At 40.5% G+C, this 19,599-nt stretch overlaps 1 protein-coding gene across 1 annotated transcript; it reads left to right on the top strand.

Moving 5' to 3' along the window:
• The first annotated feature begins 3,676 nt into the window (after nucleotides 1-3,676).
• On the top strand, nucleotides 3,677-16,175 carry GPR143 (G protein-coupled receptor 143). The gene is made up of 8 exons (XM_041472486.1): nucleotides 3,677-3,920; nucleotides 5,640-5,749; nucleotides 8,657-8,751; nucleotides 9,992-10,084; nucleotides 10,566-10,675; nucleotides 11,951-12,059; nucleotides 14,305-14,422; nucleotides 15,876-16,175. The coding sequence occupies exons 1-8, from the start codon at nucleotides 3,677-3,679 to the stop codon at nucleotides 16,173-16,175; spliced, it is 1,179 nt and encodes a 392-aa protein (XP_041328420.1).
• Nucleotides 16,176-19,599: the final 3,424 nt, after the last annotated feature.

Raw genomic sequence — 19,599 nt, 5'->3', positions numbered from 1 at the left:
TGCCTGTCATATTTTTGTAAATCTATTGCTTTCCCTTAGAAGCAGGCAAGCCAGTGTTTCATCTTAAAGATGGTCATGGATTGGGATGAGACATTGTGTTCTGGGTCCAAGAAGAGAGTGAGTAGGTATTTCTAAAAGTATTGAGCACTTAGCTGTTTCCAAAGAAACACCGTATTGTTCTCATCCTTAAGCACACTGTTGCCAATGTCCAAAATCATGACTGGAATTTTCAATGTTATGCAGTGTTGTGCAATGTTGTACTTATGCTGTGAGTGTGATTGATTACTATTTACAATGCCAGGAGGGTTTTTTTAGTGTTTCTTGTATGTGTGCTAATGGTTGTCTCCAAGCTACATCATTTGCTTAGTTGAGATCCTGTCTTGGTGCAGAAATGAGACATACTGTGTCTGTCTTTCTCATTCACTGGCAGAAGTGGGAATTGTGTCAATAACTTCAGAGAGTAGGGAATTAGGACTGTAGAATGATGTAAGTTTTGTAGAATACTAAATAAATGTCCTTAACAAGACAAAATAACTCTTCTCTTGTTTCTTTCCTTACTTTTCTGCTTCCTTTGCATTTGTCCCCAGCTTTTATCCTCTTATTTTCATAATCACAAGAAGCCAAATTAAGTATAAGACTGAGTATAAGACTACCAAACCAGCTTTGAATTTCTTTGACTCTTCTAACTCTCTATACTTTGAGCCCAGCAATGAGAACCAGAGACTAGCTAGCTCTTACCAGCTGAGGTGTTGCATGGCTCATTAATTTGGTAGATGCATCTCCCACTCAGCCACAAATGTTGGCACATTTTAAACCTCTTCTTCTATCGTGGTAAGTATCAGTTCATTCGTGGGTCACTTAATTTTACTTTTTGCATTAGGTATGCTACAGGTCATGTGCTTTGCTTCCAATAAAAACCACATACTCCCTCTGAAGTAACTATGAAATCAAATCCTGAGAAATTACAGGAGGGAAGGAACCCAGAAGAAGAAGTTAAAAACCAGTGCTCCACTCAGAGGAGTAAAGCAATAAAAGGAGGGGGCACAGCTGACAAAACTGTGGCAAGAAAAGAAGGTATGTATAAAAAATTAATCTCCAGAGTATAGGAGTACAATTGAGGAATGAAAGTAGTTTCAAAGTGGCTGAAAAAAAGGGAGAGAGAAGTTATAATAATAAAATGGTAAATCACACGGGCAGAGTAGAAGATCATGATCAAAATCAATGAAAACAAATAATAAGCAGAAAAAGCAAAATACACAAAACATTCCTATCTGTAAGCTAGAACAAACAAGCAGGATAATGACTTGACATGCTTTTCAAATTTTTGAAAGAAAGAAAATGGCTACAGAAATAGTGAAGGGAACAATTTTAGAGACTGATAGTAGAAATGAAAGTCTTCTATTAAACAGTTTCTCTCTAATATTTCAAAGTTTTGCTCTTCTAAGTATAAGCCAAGCAATATAAATTTTCCTTCAAATCAGAGAAAACATTTTTTTTTATTTATGTGTCTTTGAGCTGTATATGTAGCATATGATGGCTTAATTTTTACTAATAATCTGTCTCAGTGGATTGTAATTCCTTAGTTTTTTAGTAGGCAAGTAGGTTTCAATGCAGTATCTTGACAGAAATGTGGCAACTCCATGCACCACTGCTCTAGCAGAAGTGGAATAAAGTCTGATGAGTCCCAGACTTGTACTGATGACAGAGCCTTCTATTGACAACCTCAGCATGAGTTTATATTTCTGGAGCAGTGCAGTCTGATTTTGCAACCTTGCTGTCACCAGTATGGTTTTGTATACATGGTAGCAACAAACTGTGGGATTGCAACATCTAGGTCACTCACCTGTCCTCATCCAAGGAGCAGGGAAATCTCTTTATGCTGGAAAGCAGCAAAAACACTGGCAAAACATGCAGCTCAGCTGCCTGTGTTTGAGTCTTTGATGACGTGTGTGCCTAAATTCACATCATGGTCACTGGAGCCTCCTCAGCTCACCCTGTGCATTTATTTTCAAAAGATCTGAACAGGTCTCTGGACAAAGTCTAGACCATAAGCTTGGCTGCCTAAGACCTCAGCTGACTGCAGCAGGAGTCCAAACACCTTGCTGATGCATGGCCATCCATGTGTAGGAATCTGGCTTTGCAGGCTGACACCGGCTCTTCGAGCGCCGGCGCTCGAGCAGAGCCCCGGGAGTCCCTGGCAGCAGGATGGGTGGGCACACAGCAGGCCTGGCAGCTTGGCCTCCAGCTGCCCCCTCAGCCCTGCCACCACAGCCCTGCCACCACTGTCCAGCACTGGGAGGCTGCTCAGCCCCCACCAGCAGGCTGATGAGCTTGGTGGAGTTTGTTCTTTTGCTGGGATCGAGTGTATGAGGTCTCTTGGCTAATGTATGCAGCAGGCACCATTTCACCCAGGACTGCAGCTGGTTTCCCTGCTGAGGGCAAACTCACTATTCATAAACACTACACACAAAACATTCCACTGTCATTCAGCAGCCCCTCATAATTTCTGCCAAAAAAATAAGCTAGATCATTGCGGGGGGAAAAAAAAAGGTTTGGTCTTTTGTTCTTTTAGGGACTAATTATAAAATCCATGACTGTGTTATTTAACATGCTGATGACTTTGAGTCTTTTGGCAATGTTTGGCTCCTGTATTTCCTGAATGTGTTCCTATAAACAAATTTTCTGGAAGGGTGAGGGCTGATACAGGGAGTTTGAGACTTAGTTTTAAGGGAAGAATTACTTTTTGTGTTTATGATAGCATTTATTTGCTGTTGTATCTAGCAGGACCCTGTCATAAAAGATATTATCAAGCTTATAAAGGAAAAACAAATATTGCAGGTCAAGTTCCTGTTTTCATATTAAATCCTTACCAAATTAAAAAAAAAAAAAAAAAAAAAAAAAAAAAAAAAAAAAGGAGAGAGAGAGAGAGAGAGAGAGTCTGAGAGATATGTTATTGAGAAATCCTAAGTCCTGGAATTTTCCTTGTCAAGCTGATCTAATGCAGGCAGTACTGACTAAAGAGAGGATTTTTTTTTTTGTGCTTGCAATTTAAATAGGATGAGGTTAATATTTTCTTCCCATGTGTAATCTCTTTCTACAGTGATAGGGTATCATGTTTCTAATTTTATTTACAGAGAGATGGGAGGGTTGGGTCACTAAAAGTGAGATTTGGGTGTGGATTTACATTCCTGCTCTTCCCTGTAAAGACTGGGACTGATTGTGTCTGGACTCATCTTTCCAATTAATTTGAGGTAATTAAAGGGTACTGTGTGGGATGGGGCTAAAGAGAAACACAATTTAAATGTAATGCTTCCACTTTGGTATCTGCATCCTTATTTATTTTAAACCATCTTCAATGCTCTGACGAGTTTAAATCTTCCTGTATCACATACTGTGCAAGCAGAAATATGTGAGTGAACTGTTGCCAATGGCTCTGAGCGAGCATGGGGCATGTTTCAGATTACACTGGTTTCTTGTTCTGATCTGATCTCCTTGCTAGGAGAGGCTGAGAAAGGCAGCTCTAGGGGATTTACTTCCAGCAGCAGCAGCAGCAGCAGCACATGATCCATCAATCGCGTGATTCTCACCACCGAGGACTAATGGGGAGGGTGAAGAAAAAGTGAATGCTGGGGAAGCAACAGCATTTTCTTCTGCTTGTGGGGTCCCTCCACCAGTCATGGCTTCTCCAAGGTTAGAAACCTACTGCTGCCCAAACCGGGATGCAGCCACACAGCTGGTGATGAACTTCCAGCCTCAAGTCTTCTGTGGAGTCTGCATTGGCAGTGCCTCCATCAGCCTGCTACTGACCATCCTGCAGCTCCTGCCAAAGAAGGGACAGAGCCCACGGAAGATGCCCAAAGCCTCGTCCTCCTCCACCATCCTTCTCCTTATCTCCATTTGTGACATCCTTGGAGGCTTAGGTAAGTGCCAGCTTGATGTCCTTGTTGTAACAGGTTCTTTTGCTCTGAGGTACCACAGACCTCAGAAGCTGGTGAGTGGACAGCAGAGATTTCTGAAGGAAGCATGCTGTTTGTGTTCACAGGAAGATTTGGACTAAGTGAGTTCAGGAAATTATGGGTCTTTGGGGAGAAGGTTCTTGTTTAATAGTTATACTGTGGAAGTGAAAGCTCTTGACAAATCTAAGCTAGAATCTCTGCTTTAAAACAAATTAAAATCTAGAATGGCAACTGCTTCTCAGAGTAAGGCATAAAAGTGGAGGTGAGGCAGCAAATTGGAAAATAAATCTGACATCAAACATTTAGCCAAACCATAGGATGGCATTTGAAAACCATTGTCCTCTATGCCCTCAAATCCTTTTGGCCCAAGTGTGCCTCTTGTTCATGTGCCAGTTACATCTCTGGGCACATCGCATTGACAGAAAATGGGTTTGACTTGCAGCTGCACACAGATCATGCTGGACACAGGCTTTTGAAATGTGAGTAAAGCTACCTTATCAAGGACAACCAGCAGGTTGCCCAGATCCTGGTGGATAGTCTGGAGGAATAAACCAGTGGAGACCAAAACAGAATGCATGAGTCAAAATGAAACTAATATGTCTTGAGCTGTCCCATCAGTCATTTGGTAATTTTTCCCATCAGTCATTTACTGTCAAATTCGGCATAAATTGTCATTACATGTGCTATGAAAATACAGGACAAGTTTGCTTCTACAGTAGCATTTCCCCCTCTCACATTGGAAACAATAATAGAAGTAGTGCTGTTTTGTCTCACTGGTGGGGGCTGTGTGTGAGTCTGTGTGTCTGTGTGTCTGTGTGTCTTTGAGTTTCATTTCTCTTCCCCTTCCCACCCAGACAGATTCTCCCACAGTACCTAATAAGTACCAATACTAAACCAAATACTATAAAGGAAGTAAAGAAAGAGATATGGAAAATACATACGTGCATGCACCTGGAAAAGGTCCTTTCAGTCAGATGAAGCCAACAATAGACAAAGTTATTTTTCTCCCTTCCTCTTTCACTGGCAAACTCAAAGTAGCTATCCATTGTTGTTTTTGTATTAGACTCACTTCGGTGGGTGGAAAACAGTTCATTCTTGGTGGGAAACCTGGTCATTTTGTTCTGTTTCCTGTTGGTGCTATATTTCAAGCAAACCCAGAAAAACTCACTAACAAACTTTAAGTTCATTCTTAAAAAGAGCATTGTTGTTACCTAGCTCAGAAGTGCTGCTTTTGCTCAGTCCTGTGACAGAGGAAAAGGGCTGCTTGTAAAATGAAGGCAGAGAAAAGTGAAAAACAACTCCTTTTCTGCATTGGGGGATTTTATAGAGAAGCAAATATTAGTGTACGAATATATGCTGGTAAACAGTTATTTAGTGTCTCATGTCACTCTCTTAAATGCTACCCAGTTTATGTTATGGAAGCATGTGACAGCATCTCTAAGTGAGATCTTAATCTGTGTAATGTTTGAAGTCCCAGCAGCTTCCGACTCTTGGGGCTACTTTCCCTGAATGATCACACTGACATTTAAATAGCACAGTTGTCCCTGCTGTGCTCGTCTGCAGCCGTCGCCTTCCTGCAGACGCACAAAATCTGGGCTGCGATGTGAAATATGTGGCCAGGGAAAAGCATGTGACTCAAATCACACCAGCAGATTCAAAGCATTAATACATTTTTTTCTTTAGGTCTGATCTTCAGGTCAAGCGTATGGCTGGGCTTCCCAGGCTTCGTAGCTAACATTTCTGTGGTGAACGGGACTGACGTGTGGCCTTCCACTTTCTGTGTGGGAAGCGCGGTAGGTACCGAGATCATCCCCCCTTTCTTCTGCTCCAATTAAGAGTCCTTCCACAGGGGGAATCTGAAAGGAAAACTGCTGTATCCAAAAGGAAATGTGGCTGTGAGTCAGAGCCTGGATATGACAGTTTCAGCCTCTGCCACACCCCTGCAAGTGCATTCATGCCTCCCTCTGCGAGCCTGGATCAGGGCAGGCAGGGTGCTGCTGGTGCTGTATGGTGGGGAGGGATGTAGGGCAGCTGGGTCACACTGATCCCATGAATTCTGCCGTGTTCACTCCTCACAGGAGTGCCAGGGGAGTGGAGTACGCCACATTCAGGGATGTGGAGCCAAAAGGATATAAGCAGCCCCAAAAGGGCTGTGAAGCATTTTTTGGATTTGTGCGGGCACAGCACCACGAATGCCCCAGCGGCTCTGTTGCACTGGCAGTGCGAGGTTATCTGTCCATCTTCTCTGTCAGAAACTGCAGCCTGTTTGGTGCAGCAAGGACCTCCCGAAACCAGCAACTTGGGTAGCTCAAATTAGCTTTTGTGGCATGAGAGTGTGTGTTTTAGACACAGAGGGACAACAGGAGAAATGTACTCATAGCCACAAATCTGCTGGCAGAAGGTCTGTCCCTGCCATGTGGGATTTCAGCTCAGATTGCTGGGCTGCATCTCAATGACTGCATCTGGCCAAGTCTAATTAAGTATCTTCTGGGTTAAAATGCAATAATAAGAAAATGTAAATCCATTCCAAAAGTACATATTGAAACTCAGTTACAAATTTTATAATCAAAACACTGGGAAATAGAATTTGAGCTTACTGTGAAAGAATAAAGGTCACAATTTTTACTAAAACATTGCCAATGACAAGTAAGACAGATCATCACTTTACCCAGATGCAATAGGAATGTGGGATCTCCAATGAATTAATGCATGAGCAATAGCAGTATTAGCTTTGCAATTCAAAGTTTACAATGTAGAAGGGGATAGGTTGCATGTAAAGAAAATTATTCAGCTCCAGTAGTTTTAAAGCAAAGCAATCTGTGCCAAATTGAACTCACTGTGCTTTATATGCCTATATAAAAACAGCTTCAAAGAGGATAGTTTTGTGCCATGGACACAAATATAAATTGTATACATCTATCAAATCTCAATTCTATTTCACGTCTTTAAGTTTTGCTTACGAGATGCAAATGCTGTTGTTTTTTTCGTTGAGAAAGAACCAACAATCTCAATATCGTGCAGCAAGAATGTGCTGCTCAAAACCCATTCCTCCTCATGTTTCACTTTCTGGCCCATAACACATAAAAACGTATTTTTAAACATGACAGGGTACTCTATGCAGACTGTTTGTTTTTCATTTGAATTTCAGGTTAGATGGTGGGCAGCATAGCGGTCTACCACAATTTTTATTTTCCCTTACTTATGCTCCAGGAAAATGCTGTAATTTGAGTCATTTTAAATTTAGATTCAACTATATTGGAATGAAAAATAACCCTTCTTCCACTCATTTCCCCTAATGTATTCTCATGTGAGTTAATAAAATGTTTCCGATTCTATTTTATTTTTCTTTTAGTACTATTGTTTTATTTCTCTTAACCACAAGCCTATACAAACTCCAAATAGTGAAACTTTTAGATATCTCCCTTCAATGGTTTGCAGAGGGCTACCCTTTCAGGCACTGCAGCAAGCTAAAAAGTAAGATACCATATGAAGATTTAGGGTTTAAGTGCATCTGATTTATATTATTTTTGGAGACAGTTTTGTCAGTGTTGGATTTTCTGAAAAGACACTGCAGTTTATTTTTGTATATGTATGTTTATGGGTAGTAAATTGTGCATTTTCCAACTGCAGCAAATATGTAAATGTGATGATGAAGTTACATGCTGAGTGCTATAGGTAAAGTGCATTAGAAGGAAGACTGGGATTTTATTTTCTGCCTCCTGTGCACTAGGAAAATGTCATGATGTTTGAATTAAATACTGAATAATCCATTTCACAAATTACTAGAGGTAGGGTCTACACCATGGTGAAAGGAAATATTTCCCAGCTTGATTTGCCTTTTGAAGGAAGGAGTGCTAGATCTCTATTCACCAACGTTTGGCTCAGTAACAAGTATGTTGATTTCCAGATGTAAAACGATGCTACTATGGAGCTGTGATAAAGGATATTCAGATAAGAACTGAAAGACAGCTTGGAGGGAAGATAGCATGAATATTGAAACACTCCCAGACTATTACAAAGAGCCAGCTCCTATGGGGAAGAAATGTGGAATTTATATACAGCGGCAAAGAAAGGTCACTTTTCCTATATAAGCTCATGGGAAAAATGCATGGGGTCAACTCAAGAATGCTGTGGAATTTGGCTTGACTTGAACCTGTTTGCTTTGGATTTTTATTGAAGAAATCACTCAGGGAGTTCAGTAGGTGTATTCTTCCAGAGTGTGAGTGATTTTCTCATTAATGAGTTTTTTTCTTGATAACCATCTTGTGCATGGAGAAAACACCCATCACATGCAGAACCCACAAATGCACAGGCACACTGTGGTTATGACTGACCTCAGTTATATTTTTATGCCTCAGCTACTGAGAAACAACTGCAATTTTAACCTAAAATTAAAACATCCTCACTATAAATTTCTTTGGGCTTCACTTACCACATTCAGGTTAGGAACAGAGAGGTAAATGACAGGTTTTCTAAATCAGAAAATAAGCTGTGAAAGCAAATGCTGTTCAATTTACTTGACCCATAGGCTACAACAATGCTGTTCCTGTGACTTTGAGTAAGATTTCATACTTCATAATGTCATCTGTACTATATACACATTTAAAGAACAAATCAGAAGGACAAAGGTTTTAGTCCCTTCCCTGCCCCAGTGGTACTGCAGAAGCAGCTGTGACATTTGGCACTTCTTTCCCCTCTAGATGTGGATCCAGCTGCTATATAGTGCTGGCTTCTGGTGGTTGTTTTGCTATGCTGTTGATTCTTACTTGGTGGTGAGAAGATCAGCTGGACTGAGGTACCAGAGTTAAAGCTCTGAATTTGTTTTTTTCCCTCCAACATTGTATGCCTCTGTTTGCAGCTATAAGTGAGTCTTGTACAACCATCTGATGCTCATATAGCTACCAGGTAATGATAGGGATCAGTGGTGTTCTAAGTGCTTAAATTGCCAGGACAATGCTCAGATACTGATTTATGTCCAACTTCAATTTAAATGTAACTGAATTCATTTAACCTTTGGAAAAATATGGAGCAAATTGTAGTCTATAAACCTGGTGGCAATGAGACAACTATTTTTGTCCCTACCCTGTGTCTGAAATGGATTCTTGCAGCAAAAAAAATAATGTTATACTGAAAATGAAAATTTGGAAGGGGAAAGTGCTGAACTTCATACAGTTAATTTCATATAGTTCATTCCATTAAAAAGAAAAGAAAAAGAAAAAGAAAAGAAAAGAAAAGAAAAGAAAAGAAAAGAAAAGAAAAGAAAAGAAAAGAAAAAATGTTTCTAAGTTGGTTGTTAGAAGAGTAAAATAACCTTCAGTTGCTGTTGATAAAACTGGAATTACGTGACTCTGTTCCCAGGTGATACAGAGCAGTCACATACTAAGGATATGGCTCTTCTGCAGGTGTAACCAACATGAGGCTTTTTGAGTTAACTTTACAAAATCAGGTTTATCCCCAACAGTCTAAAGTCTCATAGTTCTAGGCAAACAGCTGGCACCTTCCTCCTTCCCCCATCCCTGTTAGCAAAACAAATAATGTGTATTTGGGCTTGATTATGAGATCAGAGTAAACACCAAAAGACTTTCTACAAACACGGTTCTGAATCTCCCTAAGACTGGAGCAGTATCCAGCTCTGAAAGTTAAACATCATTTTCTACAAATCACAAAAGGATGGTTTATTTGACTGTTCATCTCCATTCTTAAATTTTAATCTGCTAGTTTGCCGTCTGCAGGAGAAATAAAAGATGCAGAGGTTTCTTCTCAACAATAAGGGTAGGGAAGAAGTCTTTTCCCCTCCACCCTACAGGCTGGAGGAGACAGGGCTTCCATGTGCAATCCTGAATAACTGCTTTGGCCCATTCTTTTTCTGAAGGACTGCCCTCACCCACCTGCTTTCCCCTTAGTTTAATGTGTTATTATGCACAATTTCCTGTCTGTAAAGCTCTTTTTCAGTGAGGGTCCCATTTTTACCTTGCCATGTGGGAAGTGCAATGTTGGATATCTTTAATTGTGCCTGTGGTGTTTGGTGCTTGCAGTACCATTGTGCTGTACCACATGATGACGTGGGGCCTTGCAGTGATGCTCTGTGTGGAGGGGATTGCTCTGCTTTACTACCCCTCTCTGTCCAGGTAAGCAGGCTCTGGAAGCAGACTGAAATCGTGGCACTCTCTGCTCATTTGAATGTCTTTTGGTCAGCTTTAAAGACAGACATTCAAAAGTTGAGAATTTTGGTCTTTGCCAAGGATGCCCCACTGATCATTTTCAGTGATTATGCTCAAAATACCAGCCTGGACTTCAGGGGACCCTGGAGAAATATCCAGGCAATCCAGGCACTTGGGCATGCTGTGAAACAGCTTCTATGAGCCACCCTTCTCCCATTCCTGGTTTTAGCTTTTGTTTCAATTTGAGAAAAATCCACAGAAAGTGCATGCTTAAAATCAACTTTATGTCCCATGTGAACTGATAGTAAAGGTCCATAAGTTAAACTTTTTCATCTGTTTGCTTCATTCCTTTTTATTTTTTTCTTTTTAAGCTAAAGGTGACATAGATAGAATAGCCAGAATAGTGAGGGGAAAAAAAATGCATAACCTTTTAATGATTTCTTCTCAGCTGTGAAAATGGCTTGGAACATGCAATCCCACATTACATCACAACCTATGCCCCACTCCTGCTAGTGCTTGTGGCCAACCCAATCCTGTTTCGGAGGACAGTATCAGCAGGTATGTTCCTAATGGCCAGCATCAATCAGTCTGTGTTATTTAGCAACAGAGTACTGTAGAAAGCTTTGTACTCAGTGATGTGTGACAGCTCCTTGTTAAATCATAAAGATACGGCAAAGGGTGGGAAGCAGTTGCCTGTGGAAGTGAAGACACCATTTTGATGGGAATTTGCCCTAGAGAAAAGTTCTGGTGATACAGGAGCTCTTCTGTGATTAACCTCTAACTGCAGGTGGGCAGACGTTTCCATTTTACTTGATTTAAAGCTTTTGAGGCAATGTACCCTGGATGTTTAACTCTACTGGAGTTTTGGTACCAACCTCGACTTTGGAATGTAATTTATTCTAGCTGGTGAGATCTGAGAGTTGATTTAACTTCTTGGCAGCCCTAGAGCAAAAAATGTAATAAAATATGATCAGAATTTTGTCACTTCTGAGATTATGAAACAGATGGGAATTATACACAACTCAGATGGGATCTTGATGTTCCAGTTCAATTTATTATCCAGTGCTTAGAAGAAGTGACACTGAAAAAAAGTCACAGATTCAATGCATTCTTTGCATGTAATAGGATCATTGCTAGATGTTTGCAGTACCTGAATTAAGCTACACATTGATTATATAATAAAGCTGGAGAAAATCAAGTATTCTTAGTTCAATCTTTATCCCATTCATTCTCTGTCCCTCAGCCATACTCATTTTCAAAGAAGCAGTTGTTCTTTTAAGAAATCATTCCCATAAAAAGTTGCTTTTTGTATATTTGTGTTTGCATTTTTATATTCCTTGTGATATCTGAACAGTATGTGGCATAACTTTTTTTGCTGACAATCCATCTTCCATGTTTTAGAGGTGTAGCTAATGCTGTATCAATGACACAATGAAAAACAATGTGCATAATAGGATGGAAGATTCTATTCAAACATCACATGATAATTATAAGCATATAATTATATCACACATTATATAGAAGGTACATGCTACCTTTTGTTATGAAATAGAATTATGTTGACCATACTATTTAATATTTTCAGTGGGATTGAGAGAAAAACAAATAGTGGGATATCTTTCATTTTAGGAATCCAGCTGTGTGTAATTATTTTTCTAAGTATTAGGCTATATGTGAGATTCCTTGAAAATGGTCCTTCCAGCTTCTGAACAGCTGCTGGAGACAAATCTATCCATTCCTTTGTTCCCTCTTTCAGGCCTCTACCTTCTGGATTTTTGTGCCTAAACTAACAAGATGTGCATATATTAATGAACACTATTGTATACTTTTCAGTTGCCTCCTTACTGAAAGGGAGACAAGGAATTTACACAGAGAACGAAAGACGACTGGGGACAGAGATCCAGATGCGCTTCTTCAAAATTATGCTGGTATTTGTTATTTGGTAAGGGATGCATTATTTTGTTTTAAAGTGCCTTTTTCCCAGAGGGAGAGAGTCAGGGACAGGAATATAGACTGATGGGTTGCTTCATTTGTTTGTCTTTTTGCTTGGAAGGGAAGGTATCTAAGGAAGAAGCAGTTCTAAACTAGTTCACAAAGGAGCTGAATCACTCACAAGGCTGTGAGGAAATGATAAAATGTCTAACCAACAGAAAAGCAAAAACAACAAAAACAATAGCAAAAAATTCCCAATAGGTTGGGCATCGACTGAAGCTGTCTGGTAGAGCAGGCTCCCGGCTCTGTGGGCTGATGGCTTTCTGTAATCAACATTTCTCAGAGCCTCCTGGCACCCAGCACATCACTGAGGACCTACAATAAAAATGCTTCTAAGTCTGGCTTCATGGCTCTGACCATGACCATACAATGCAGCTGCCTCTGTGCTCTGCAGTTTTCAAGTGTCTGAAAAACATATGGATATTGACTGGAAAATAAGGAAATGCCAGAAAAGAAAACTCCATATGATTGTGTGCGAAATTTCTTATTATTTAATTTTTTAAAAATATTTTGTCTTTTCCCATGAAAATAGCACTTTGGCATAGGATAGAAAAGAGATAGGGAGGAGAAGAATGGGACAACAAGAAGTGGAGTGGTGAAATGAGAAGGCCAAACTCAGCAGTCTCTACATCCCACTTAACTTCTTTACACACAGGTGTATTAATGCATGTTACATTGCTTTAACAGGCTGGGCAGGCAGAAAGGCTGCCTCTTTTATCTTCTCTTGGCTGCTGTCTACTGGAGTGCTCTGAAAGGAAATGATTGTCTTTTTTGGGGGAATAACAGTCCTCTTGGCTTGGAAGTGAAGTTTCCAATGTGAAGGGTGGGGTAGCCAGCAGAGGAGGGAGTGAGAGGCAGCAGTGAGGGATCCTGCAGCATGGCTTCCTGGAAATTGCTGAAATAATAAGGAGCAGAGATTCAGCCAAGCTCCCAGGGCTGTGGAAAGAAAGAGTCCAGAGGCCCCACAGAAGTGCACTGCAACCTAAGGGATGGTGGCCAGCTTGATTATCTGGGAAAAAGCATGAAAGGAAAGGCCAATTTCCCATGGACATTGTGGGGACATTTGTTTATTTCCATTCTGTCTCATTCTGGACTTTCCTAATAAAAAATAAAATCACAGCTCTGGTTTAGGATTTTGCTCTAATAAAACATAAGCTCTGGAGTGTAAAACTTTTCTCAAAGGTTACTGGAGGGAAAGACTGAGGCAGTCTCATCTCAGAAGCATAGGGAATATTTCTTTCCATGCCAGAAGTCAAATATGGAATGCTTTAGTCAAAGACAGCAGGTTGGGGCAAAATAGGATAGAAGAGATGCCTACAGATTTAGGAGGGGAGAGCAGGAGGTTTTACATTGTTATAAAGATATAATTGTGCGGAGGACAAATATAAAACCCCTTAGAAAGTATGACATGAAAGCTGATGTCTTCTTTTCTGCATCTGCAGTACAACTATAAAGAAATGCTCCTCTCACGGTTTAGATGTCATAGGAACTTACAGCCATTTGCTATAATCTGTATTTAGTGTAGAACATAATCAGTTTCTTTCAATGAAAGAGGCTTGATTATACTCATCCTTATTTGGAAACAGATATTACCTTTATTCAAAATAATTGTTAACACTTTAAAGGATTTAAAAGCCAACTTTTGTGTTGCTTTTTGGTGTTTTTTAATGGACATTCTGGAAGTCTTTAATCTAACCCTGAAATTCTAACTCCAGCTGGAAATCCTGCAGCCTTTTGCAACAACACATGCATATATTTGAGTTCCTTGTCTGTGAGCACAACTCTTCTAAGGCACAAGAAAAAGAAGTCAGCATGTATGATATCCCCATTATGGATCACACTTCCTTCTCATCTCAATTTTATTCTGCAATTTACTGTTCTGCAGCAAGTTAAAATTATCAGATTTTCTTTTTTCTTATATTGATTTATATTTTGTCTAGGCCTGGGAGAGTAAGTAGGTCCAGTTCTTGATTGTGATCTCGTAGACCTATGGGTCCCTTCAGATTGAGATTTAACAAGAAATCCAACCATCTTGGACTTGATCATCCTAGAGTTCTTTTCTACCCTTAATGATTCTATGATTTAAAAAATCTTGTTGTCCTTAGAGCGATTTTAATTTCTATAATTTAAGGTAAAGCATATTTTACCTGCACATCCATATGTAACTGACCTTTTTGTCTTTGCTCCTGCCGTAGCTGGTCATCCAATATCATCAACGAGACCCTTTTGTTCTACCTTGAAATGCAGCCAGATATCAACGAAATGCCCCTGAAAAACATCAGAAGTGCTGCTCTGATCACCTGGATTATAATGGTGGGTCAGCTGCGACATTACTTGGGCTTAGAAATCACTGTTCTGAGACTGGTGGAACAACACCTGGATTGTGTGGGGTTTTTGAGGGATATCAACACTCTGAAAATCAAGGAAGAAAAGCAGAAGTAAGAGAAAGGAATGAGCAGTCAGTGGGAGGGCTTTTCACATGTAAACTTTGCCAAAAATGCCCTAGAGGCCAACTTTCTACTGGAGTATGCATTCTCTCTGTGAGAGATCACTCCCATTTCAAGATCCACAACAGATAACTGGAATGACTTCTAGACTCACCTTGCTAAACTCTGTCATAATGCAAGCTGCAAAGTTTTAGCTCACAATTCCTGAAGATTTCCCAATTAAATGGGCATTTCAAGGAAATTCTCCGTTTGTAACTAGGGTGGGAGTTTTTTTATTATTATGAAGAATGATTGCATCTTATATAATGAAATTTGGATCATTATTTGGGAACAAATAGGTGAAAAATCGTTCACACAAGGCACAAAAAATAGCTGTGAGATGCTGGTCTCTTACTGTAGCCTCTTTCTCCAATTAGAATATTTGACAAGGGATTTTTCAGAGGTGACAGTGCAGGTTCATTTTCCTAGAGAATTTATTCTGGAGTTGTTAAATAGATGGAAGGCCTGAGCATGATCTGTGCAATTAAGCATTTGAGCAGTTTGGTACTGAAGGATTAAGTGATGCAACTGATGTGATACAACCTCCTTCTCCTCCTGTGACAAGGAATGAACACGTTCACGTGACAGGGACCTTGCTCACCTGGAGAGCAAGAGGTCAAGTCTGGGGACTGACCTCTGCTTTAAAATGGCTATAAAAATAATTTCCTTCTTTTCCTATGAGAAAAGTAGAAGCATCTAAAGCCATTAATTTGTTAAGCCTCTCATGGCACTGGAAACAGAGACAAATTTTTTGGCGATCACTTGGGATTTTCTTTTTCAGTGCCTCTCTCCATTTTTCCATCCCACTTTGATGGACACTTTCACTGGCTCAAGAATCTAAAGCAATTTCAGACAGATCAATTCCTGCTATTTTTAAAGGCAGGAAAAGCTTCACTGTCTATGCTAGTGTCTCCTCTCATATATTTGACTTGGCTTGTAATGAAAAATATACATGCTTTTGTGAATAAAATAGTCCAGAGCTTGTGGGGAAAGTTAAAAACACACCAAAGGATTGACTGGCTAAACTTCATGCTAGAAAATCATTTCATGCTTACTGCTTACTGTTACGGCCTCAGCATTTTGGAAAACAGGTCATGGTACTTTTCTCTTATTTGTTTGTGTCTGCGATGGCTAAATTTTTATTTGAGTGCATATAGCGTATTTTAAAGTCAGCAATCATTCAGTGAAAGGGAAGTTTTTAATACCTACAAATCATTCTGCTAGAGCTGAGGATGAAGCTACCTTGCTGGTGTAACTCCTGTTGCACTTCTCTTTCCTAGGGGGTTCTTAATCCCATGCAGGGATTTCTCTTCACGTTAGCTTTCTATGGCTGGACAGGATGGAGAGTGGACCTGAAATGGCGAAAAAGAGAAATACCCTGGGAATCTATGTCCTCATCAACTGTGGGAGAAAATGCCTATCCCTCACCAGTGAACTACCAAAGCAACATCCATGATTCCAAGAAGATCTCGACAACTGACAGCCAGCAGACCGACGAGGCCATAAGCATGTTGTCTGAAGGTAACACCAGCAGTGACGAAAGATTAACCAGAAGCTCTCCCATCTACCAGGGCTGGTAGTTTCTATGTGCAGAGCTGGATCTAACTTTTCACATTGTCAATACTCACAAAACCACGTCAATGTGTGAATCATTGCGTACTCTGGAATTGGGTTTGTGCTCGGTGGCTTGATGTCATTTCCTGTAGCTTGTGTGAGACAGAGAGATGTGGTCAATGTCTTCATTTGCCTTCTAGGAGAGATGTAAACAGGTATAAAGGCTTGAACCTTTTTCAGCAGGAGTATATATCTGCAATGATATTTGTTACTTATGATTAATTTTTGTTCATTTTCTTTTAATCTCTCTTGTAACCTCCTTATGGTAGAAGAGTCTTTTGTTTTAATAAATGGACTATTCATGTGTTGGGTTTTTAAATGTGTTGCCTTGCCTGTCTTGCTCAGCATAAAATTCCTCACCCAGAATTACAGCCCTAGGGTTTCGGAGGCACCATCATTTCCAGTCTTTACAGTCTGGTAAAGCATTAGTGACAGCAGAGTCTGACTTCAGCACAAATATTTCCTGTTTGTGTTGACTCTCACTGACATAGTCTTCTTTTAGCTTGTGTATGTGAATTTTCGGTGTGGTTTTATCTATGGAGCTGAAAGGCTTTATTTAAAAAAAAAATGAGTCCAGCACAGGCTCCACAAACACTTCAGAGCAAAGATTCCAGTTCCTGCCAGGTCCAAGAAAAAATAAATCCTCAAACTATTTTTTAGTACAGATTCAGTCTGGTCTTTATGTGTACTTACCTAACAGAACAGTGGCTGCTGGGGCAGGTGCACTAAGAGACAAAATTTGCATAAAACACTTCCACTCTCTGAGTGCTCATCATAAACCAGAGCAAGTAGAATCAATAATCCCTTCTCTGAGGAGTTCTCTGTTTTATACCTTCAGGTGCTGAATGAAGAGACATTAAATCCATTTTCCTTATCTTCTCAGATACACCTCTTTTTGTGCAGTGCACAAGGTACCTACATCCAAACAATTAACCAGATTGGTTGAAAGTTAAGAAACAATGATGACCATGTCTACCTTAAGCTTTTGACTTCATACCAAAAATAGAAGTAATCTGATTTGTCTGCACAGTTTGACTGATGGCATGGTGGAAGCCCCTTGAGCCCAAGTAATTGCCCTCCTCTTCTTCAGCATGGGACCAGGTCTGGGCTTTAAATCCTGCTCACATCCACTTTGGCTGAACTTTCTTGGCTGTTTCCACATTTCGTTTCCAACTCAGCTCAGTTTCAGCTATTGTAAATAAAAAAAAAATTTAAAAATCATAATAAAAATTAAAGGCAGCTGAAAGGTTAATGCAAAAATAACATGAGGCTTAATAACTTCTTGGGTTACTCAGGGAGGTCTCGGGAAGGTTAAAAATTCAGGATCAGCAGAAACAATACTGAAAAATGTTGATTGACTAATTAAAATAAATCAGATTCTTGAGCTAATTGTTTGATACAAAGGTGTTAAACAATGATTGGACAACTATTTAGGCAGATCATTACAGAGCTGTGCTTGTTTTGTAGCAAGTCTTTAACATTGTGCCCTTTGGAAACCTTTGTGGCTTTATGGCTTTTTATTGCTGCTCTCCTTGTCAGAACTACTGGCAGATCCCCAGATCCTTTCTTTTAATCACAGTCATTTGTTACCTACCAAAATATGAAGAGACAGCACATTTATGAGCTGATTATACTGAGCCTTTTGAAACAGAGACAATTTTTCAGTGCAATACTTATCACAGCTGGGGTCAAAAGAGCAGGAAAAAGGTGGAGGTGGATTTGTTAGTAAACCTTTTCATATGCTGTGGCGTGGACCAAGCTGCAAAACCTTAAACCAAAATAAACACTCTCTGCCTTCACTGGAGTAATTATGTGGCATGAAAGCACTTGGGAGGTGACAGGCTGTAGCAAGAGGCCCTGTGAGAGAACTGAATGACTAATCCTTCCCTGCCTTCACTGCTCCAGGGCATTTGTGTGGGACAGGGAGAGATGGGATGCCCCAGTCCTGGCCCCCCAAAGCTGTGAGCAGCCCTGAGCAGTGCCAGGTGGCTGCTGGCACTGGAACACTCCTGTTCTGGGACAGCTTTCTGCAAGGGCCAGGCTTTGCTCCTCTCCTTTTCTTGTTCTTTCAAGGCTGTTGTTGGGGTGAGTATGGTGTGTCTGTGTGTCAGTTATCTATGGGATGTCGTCAGGAAAAATTAGGACTCATCTGACAGCCTAAGAAAGAAAACTGACCTAATTTTGGTGTCTCTAGAAATTGGTGTGGGGCATTCCAGAGCACCCTGACAGTGGATTTTGACTTATTAAAGAAGTATGTGTGAGGAGAGCCTCCTTACCTGCTGTTCCCAGCCTCCAGTGGATGCAGAGGAGGCATTCCTTCACAGCTTACAATTGGATGAGAATTGATTCTATTCATGTGTAACCATGGCCACATTTGATTTCACCTTACACAAACCTTGTTTTTGCTTCACTATTCAACAAATCAGGCAAAGCATTGCCTTCTTCAAGGATTGCAGCAGATGCCCCTCCCTTCCCACCAGGAATATATTTTTGAGGTCCATCTCCTGACTGTCCCCACTCCATGTGCTTGCTGCATGCATGTGAGGGAGCAGCCACAGGCCACCACAGCCATCTTCATGTTGAGGAAACCATGTCCTCCAAGGGTCAGCAAGGGCAAACTGCACACACCACATCTGCACAGCCCAGCTCTGACACCAACACCTCCACTGCCTTCTAAAGTGTGCCACCCACTGCTGAGAGACCCTTGTGCTTACCAGCACACAGAAACACATCCTAGCTTTCATTCTGATGATGATTTGTATCTGCTTAGTTGTCATGAGGTGAGTGCAGGAAGTGCTTGTCTCTGGCCTGCACATTTGTTTTCTAAGATGAGTTTCAAACATGGCTTGGGTTAACAAGTGCCAGCTCTTGTCAGTGCTGAAGTCCATTGGTGCAGTCAGCCTGTGCTCTTCATCTTCCTCTGCGGGAGGGAGTCAATTCCAGTCACCCAGCTCTTCCCTCCTTGAGCAGGAGGGCAGCTGCTCCTCTGGAACAGCAAGGTGTGACTCAGAGCAGAAGCAAACAGAAGTAAAACTGGATCAGATACTGTCTAATAAAATACATGCAGCTAAAGTTTTGTTTCATGAGTACAGCAGTTGTCAACTATAGCTTCTCGTATTTTGGGTGTATTAGAGCACAACAAAACCTTCCTGAATTTATCAAAAGGAAAAAAATGTTAGTTAGAACAAAAAGATAGTTGAATCCATGCACCAAAATATAATTAGTGTAGCTGAATCACATAGAGAGGATATCTATACATACAGGGTTGTATGGCCTCTATTAAACACTTTCCTGGCCTCCCAGTCAGATTATCAAATCCAACCACACACAGTAACTTCTCTCTGTATTCACCAGCACTTATTTTTAAGTACTCTGTATTTGTCCTGCCAG

The sequence above is a fragment of the Pyrgilauda ruficollis genome, unplaced genomic scaffold, assembly GCF_017590135.1.
Source record: "Pyrgilauda ruficollis isolate IOZ18807 unplaced genomic scaffold, ASM1759013v1 scaffold29, whole genome shotgun sequence".
NCBI lineage: Eukaryota > Metazoa > Chordata > Aves > Passeriformes > Passeridae > Pyrgilauda > Pyrgilauda ruficollis.
This window is presented reverse-complemented; position numbering and strand designations above follow the sequence as displayed.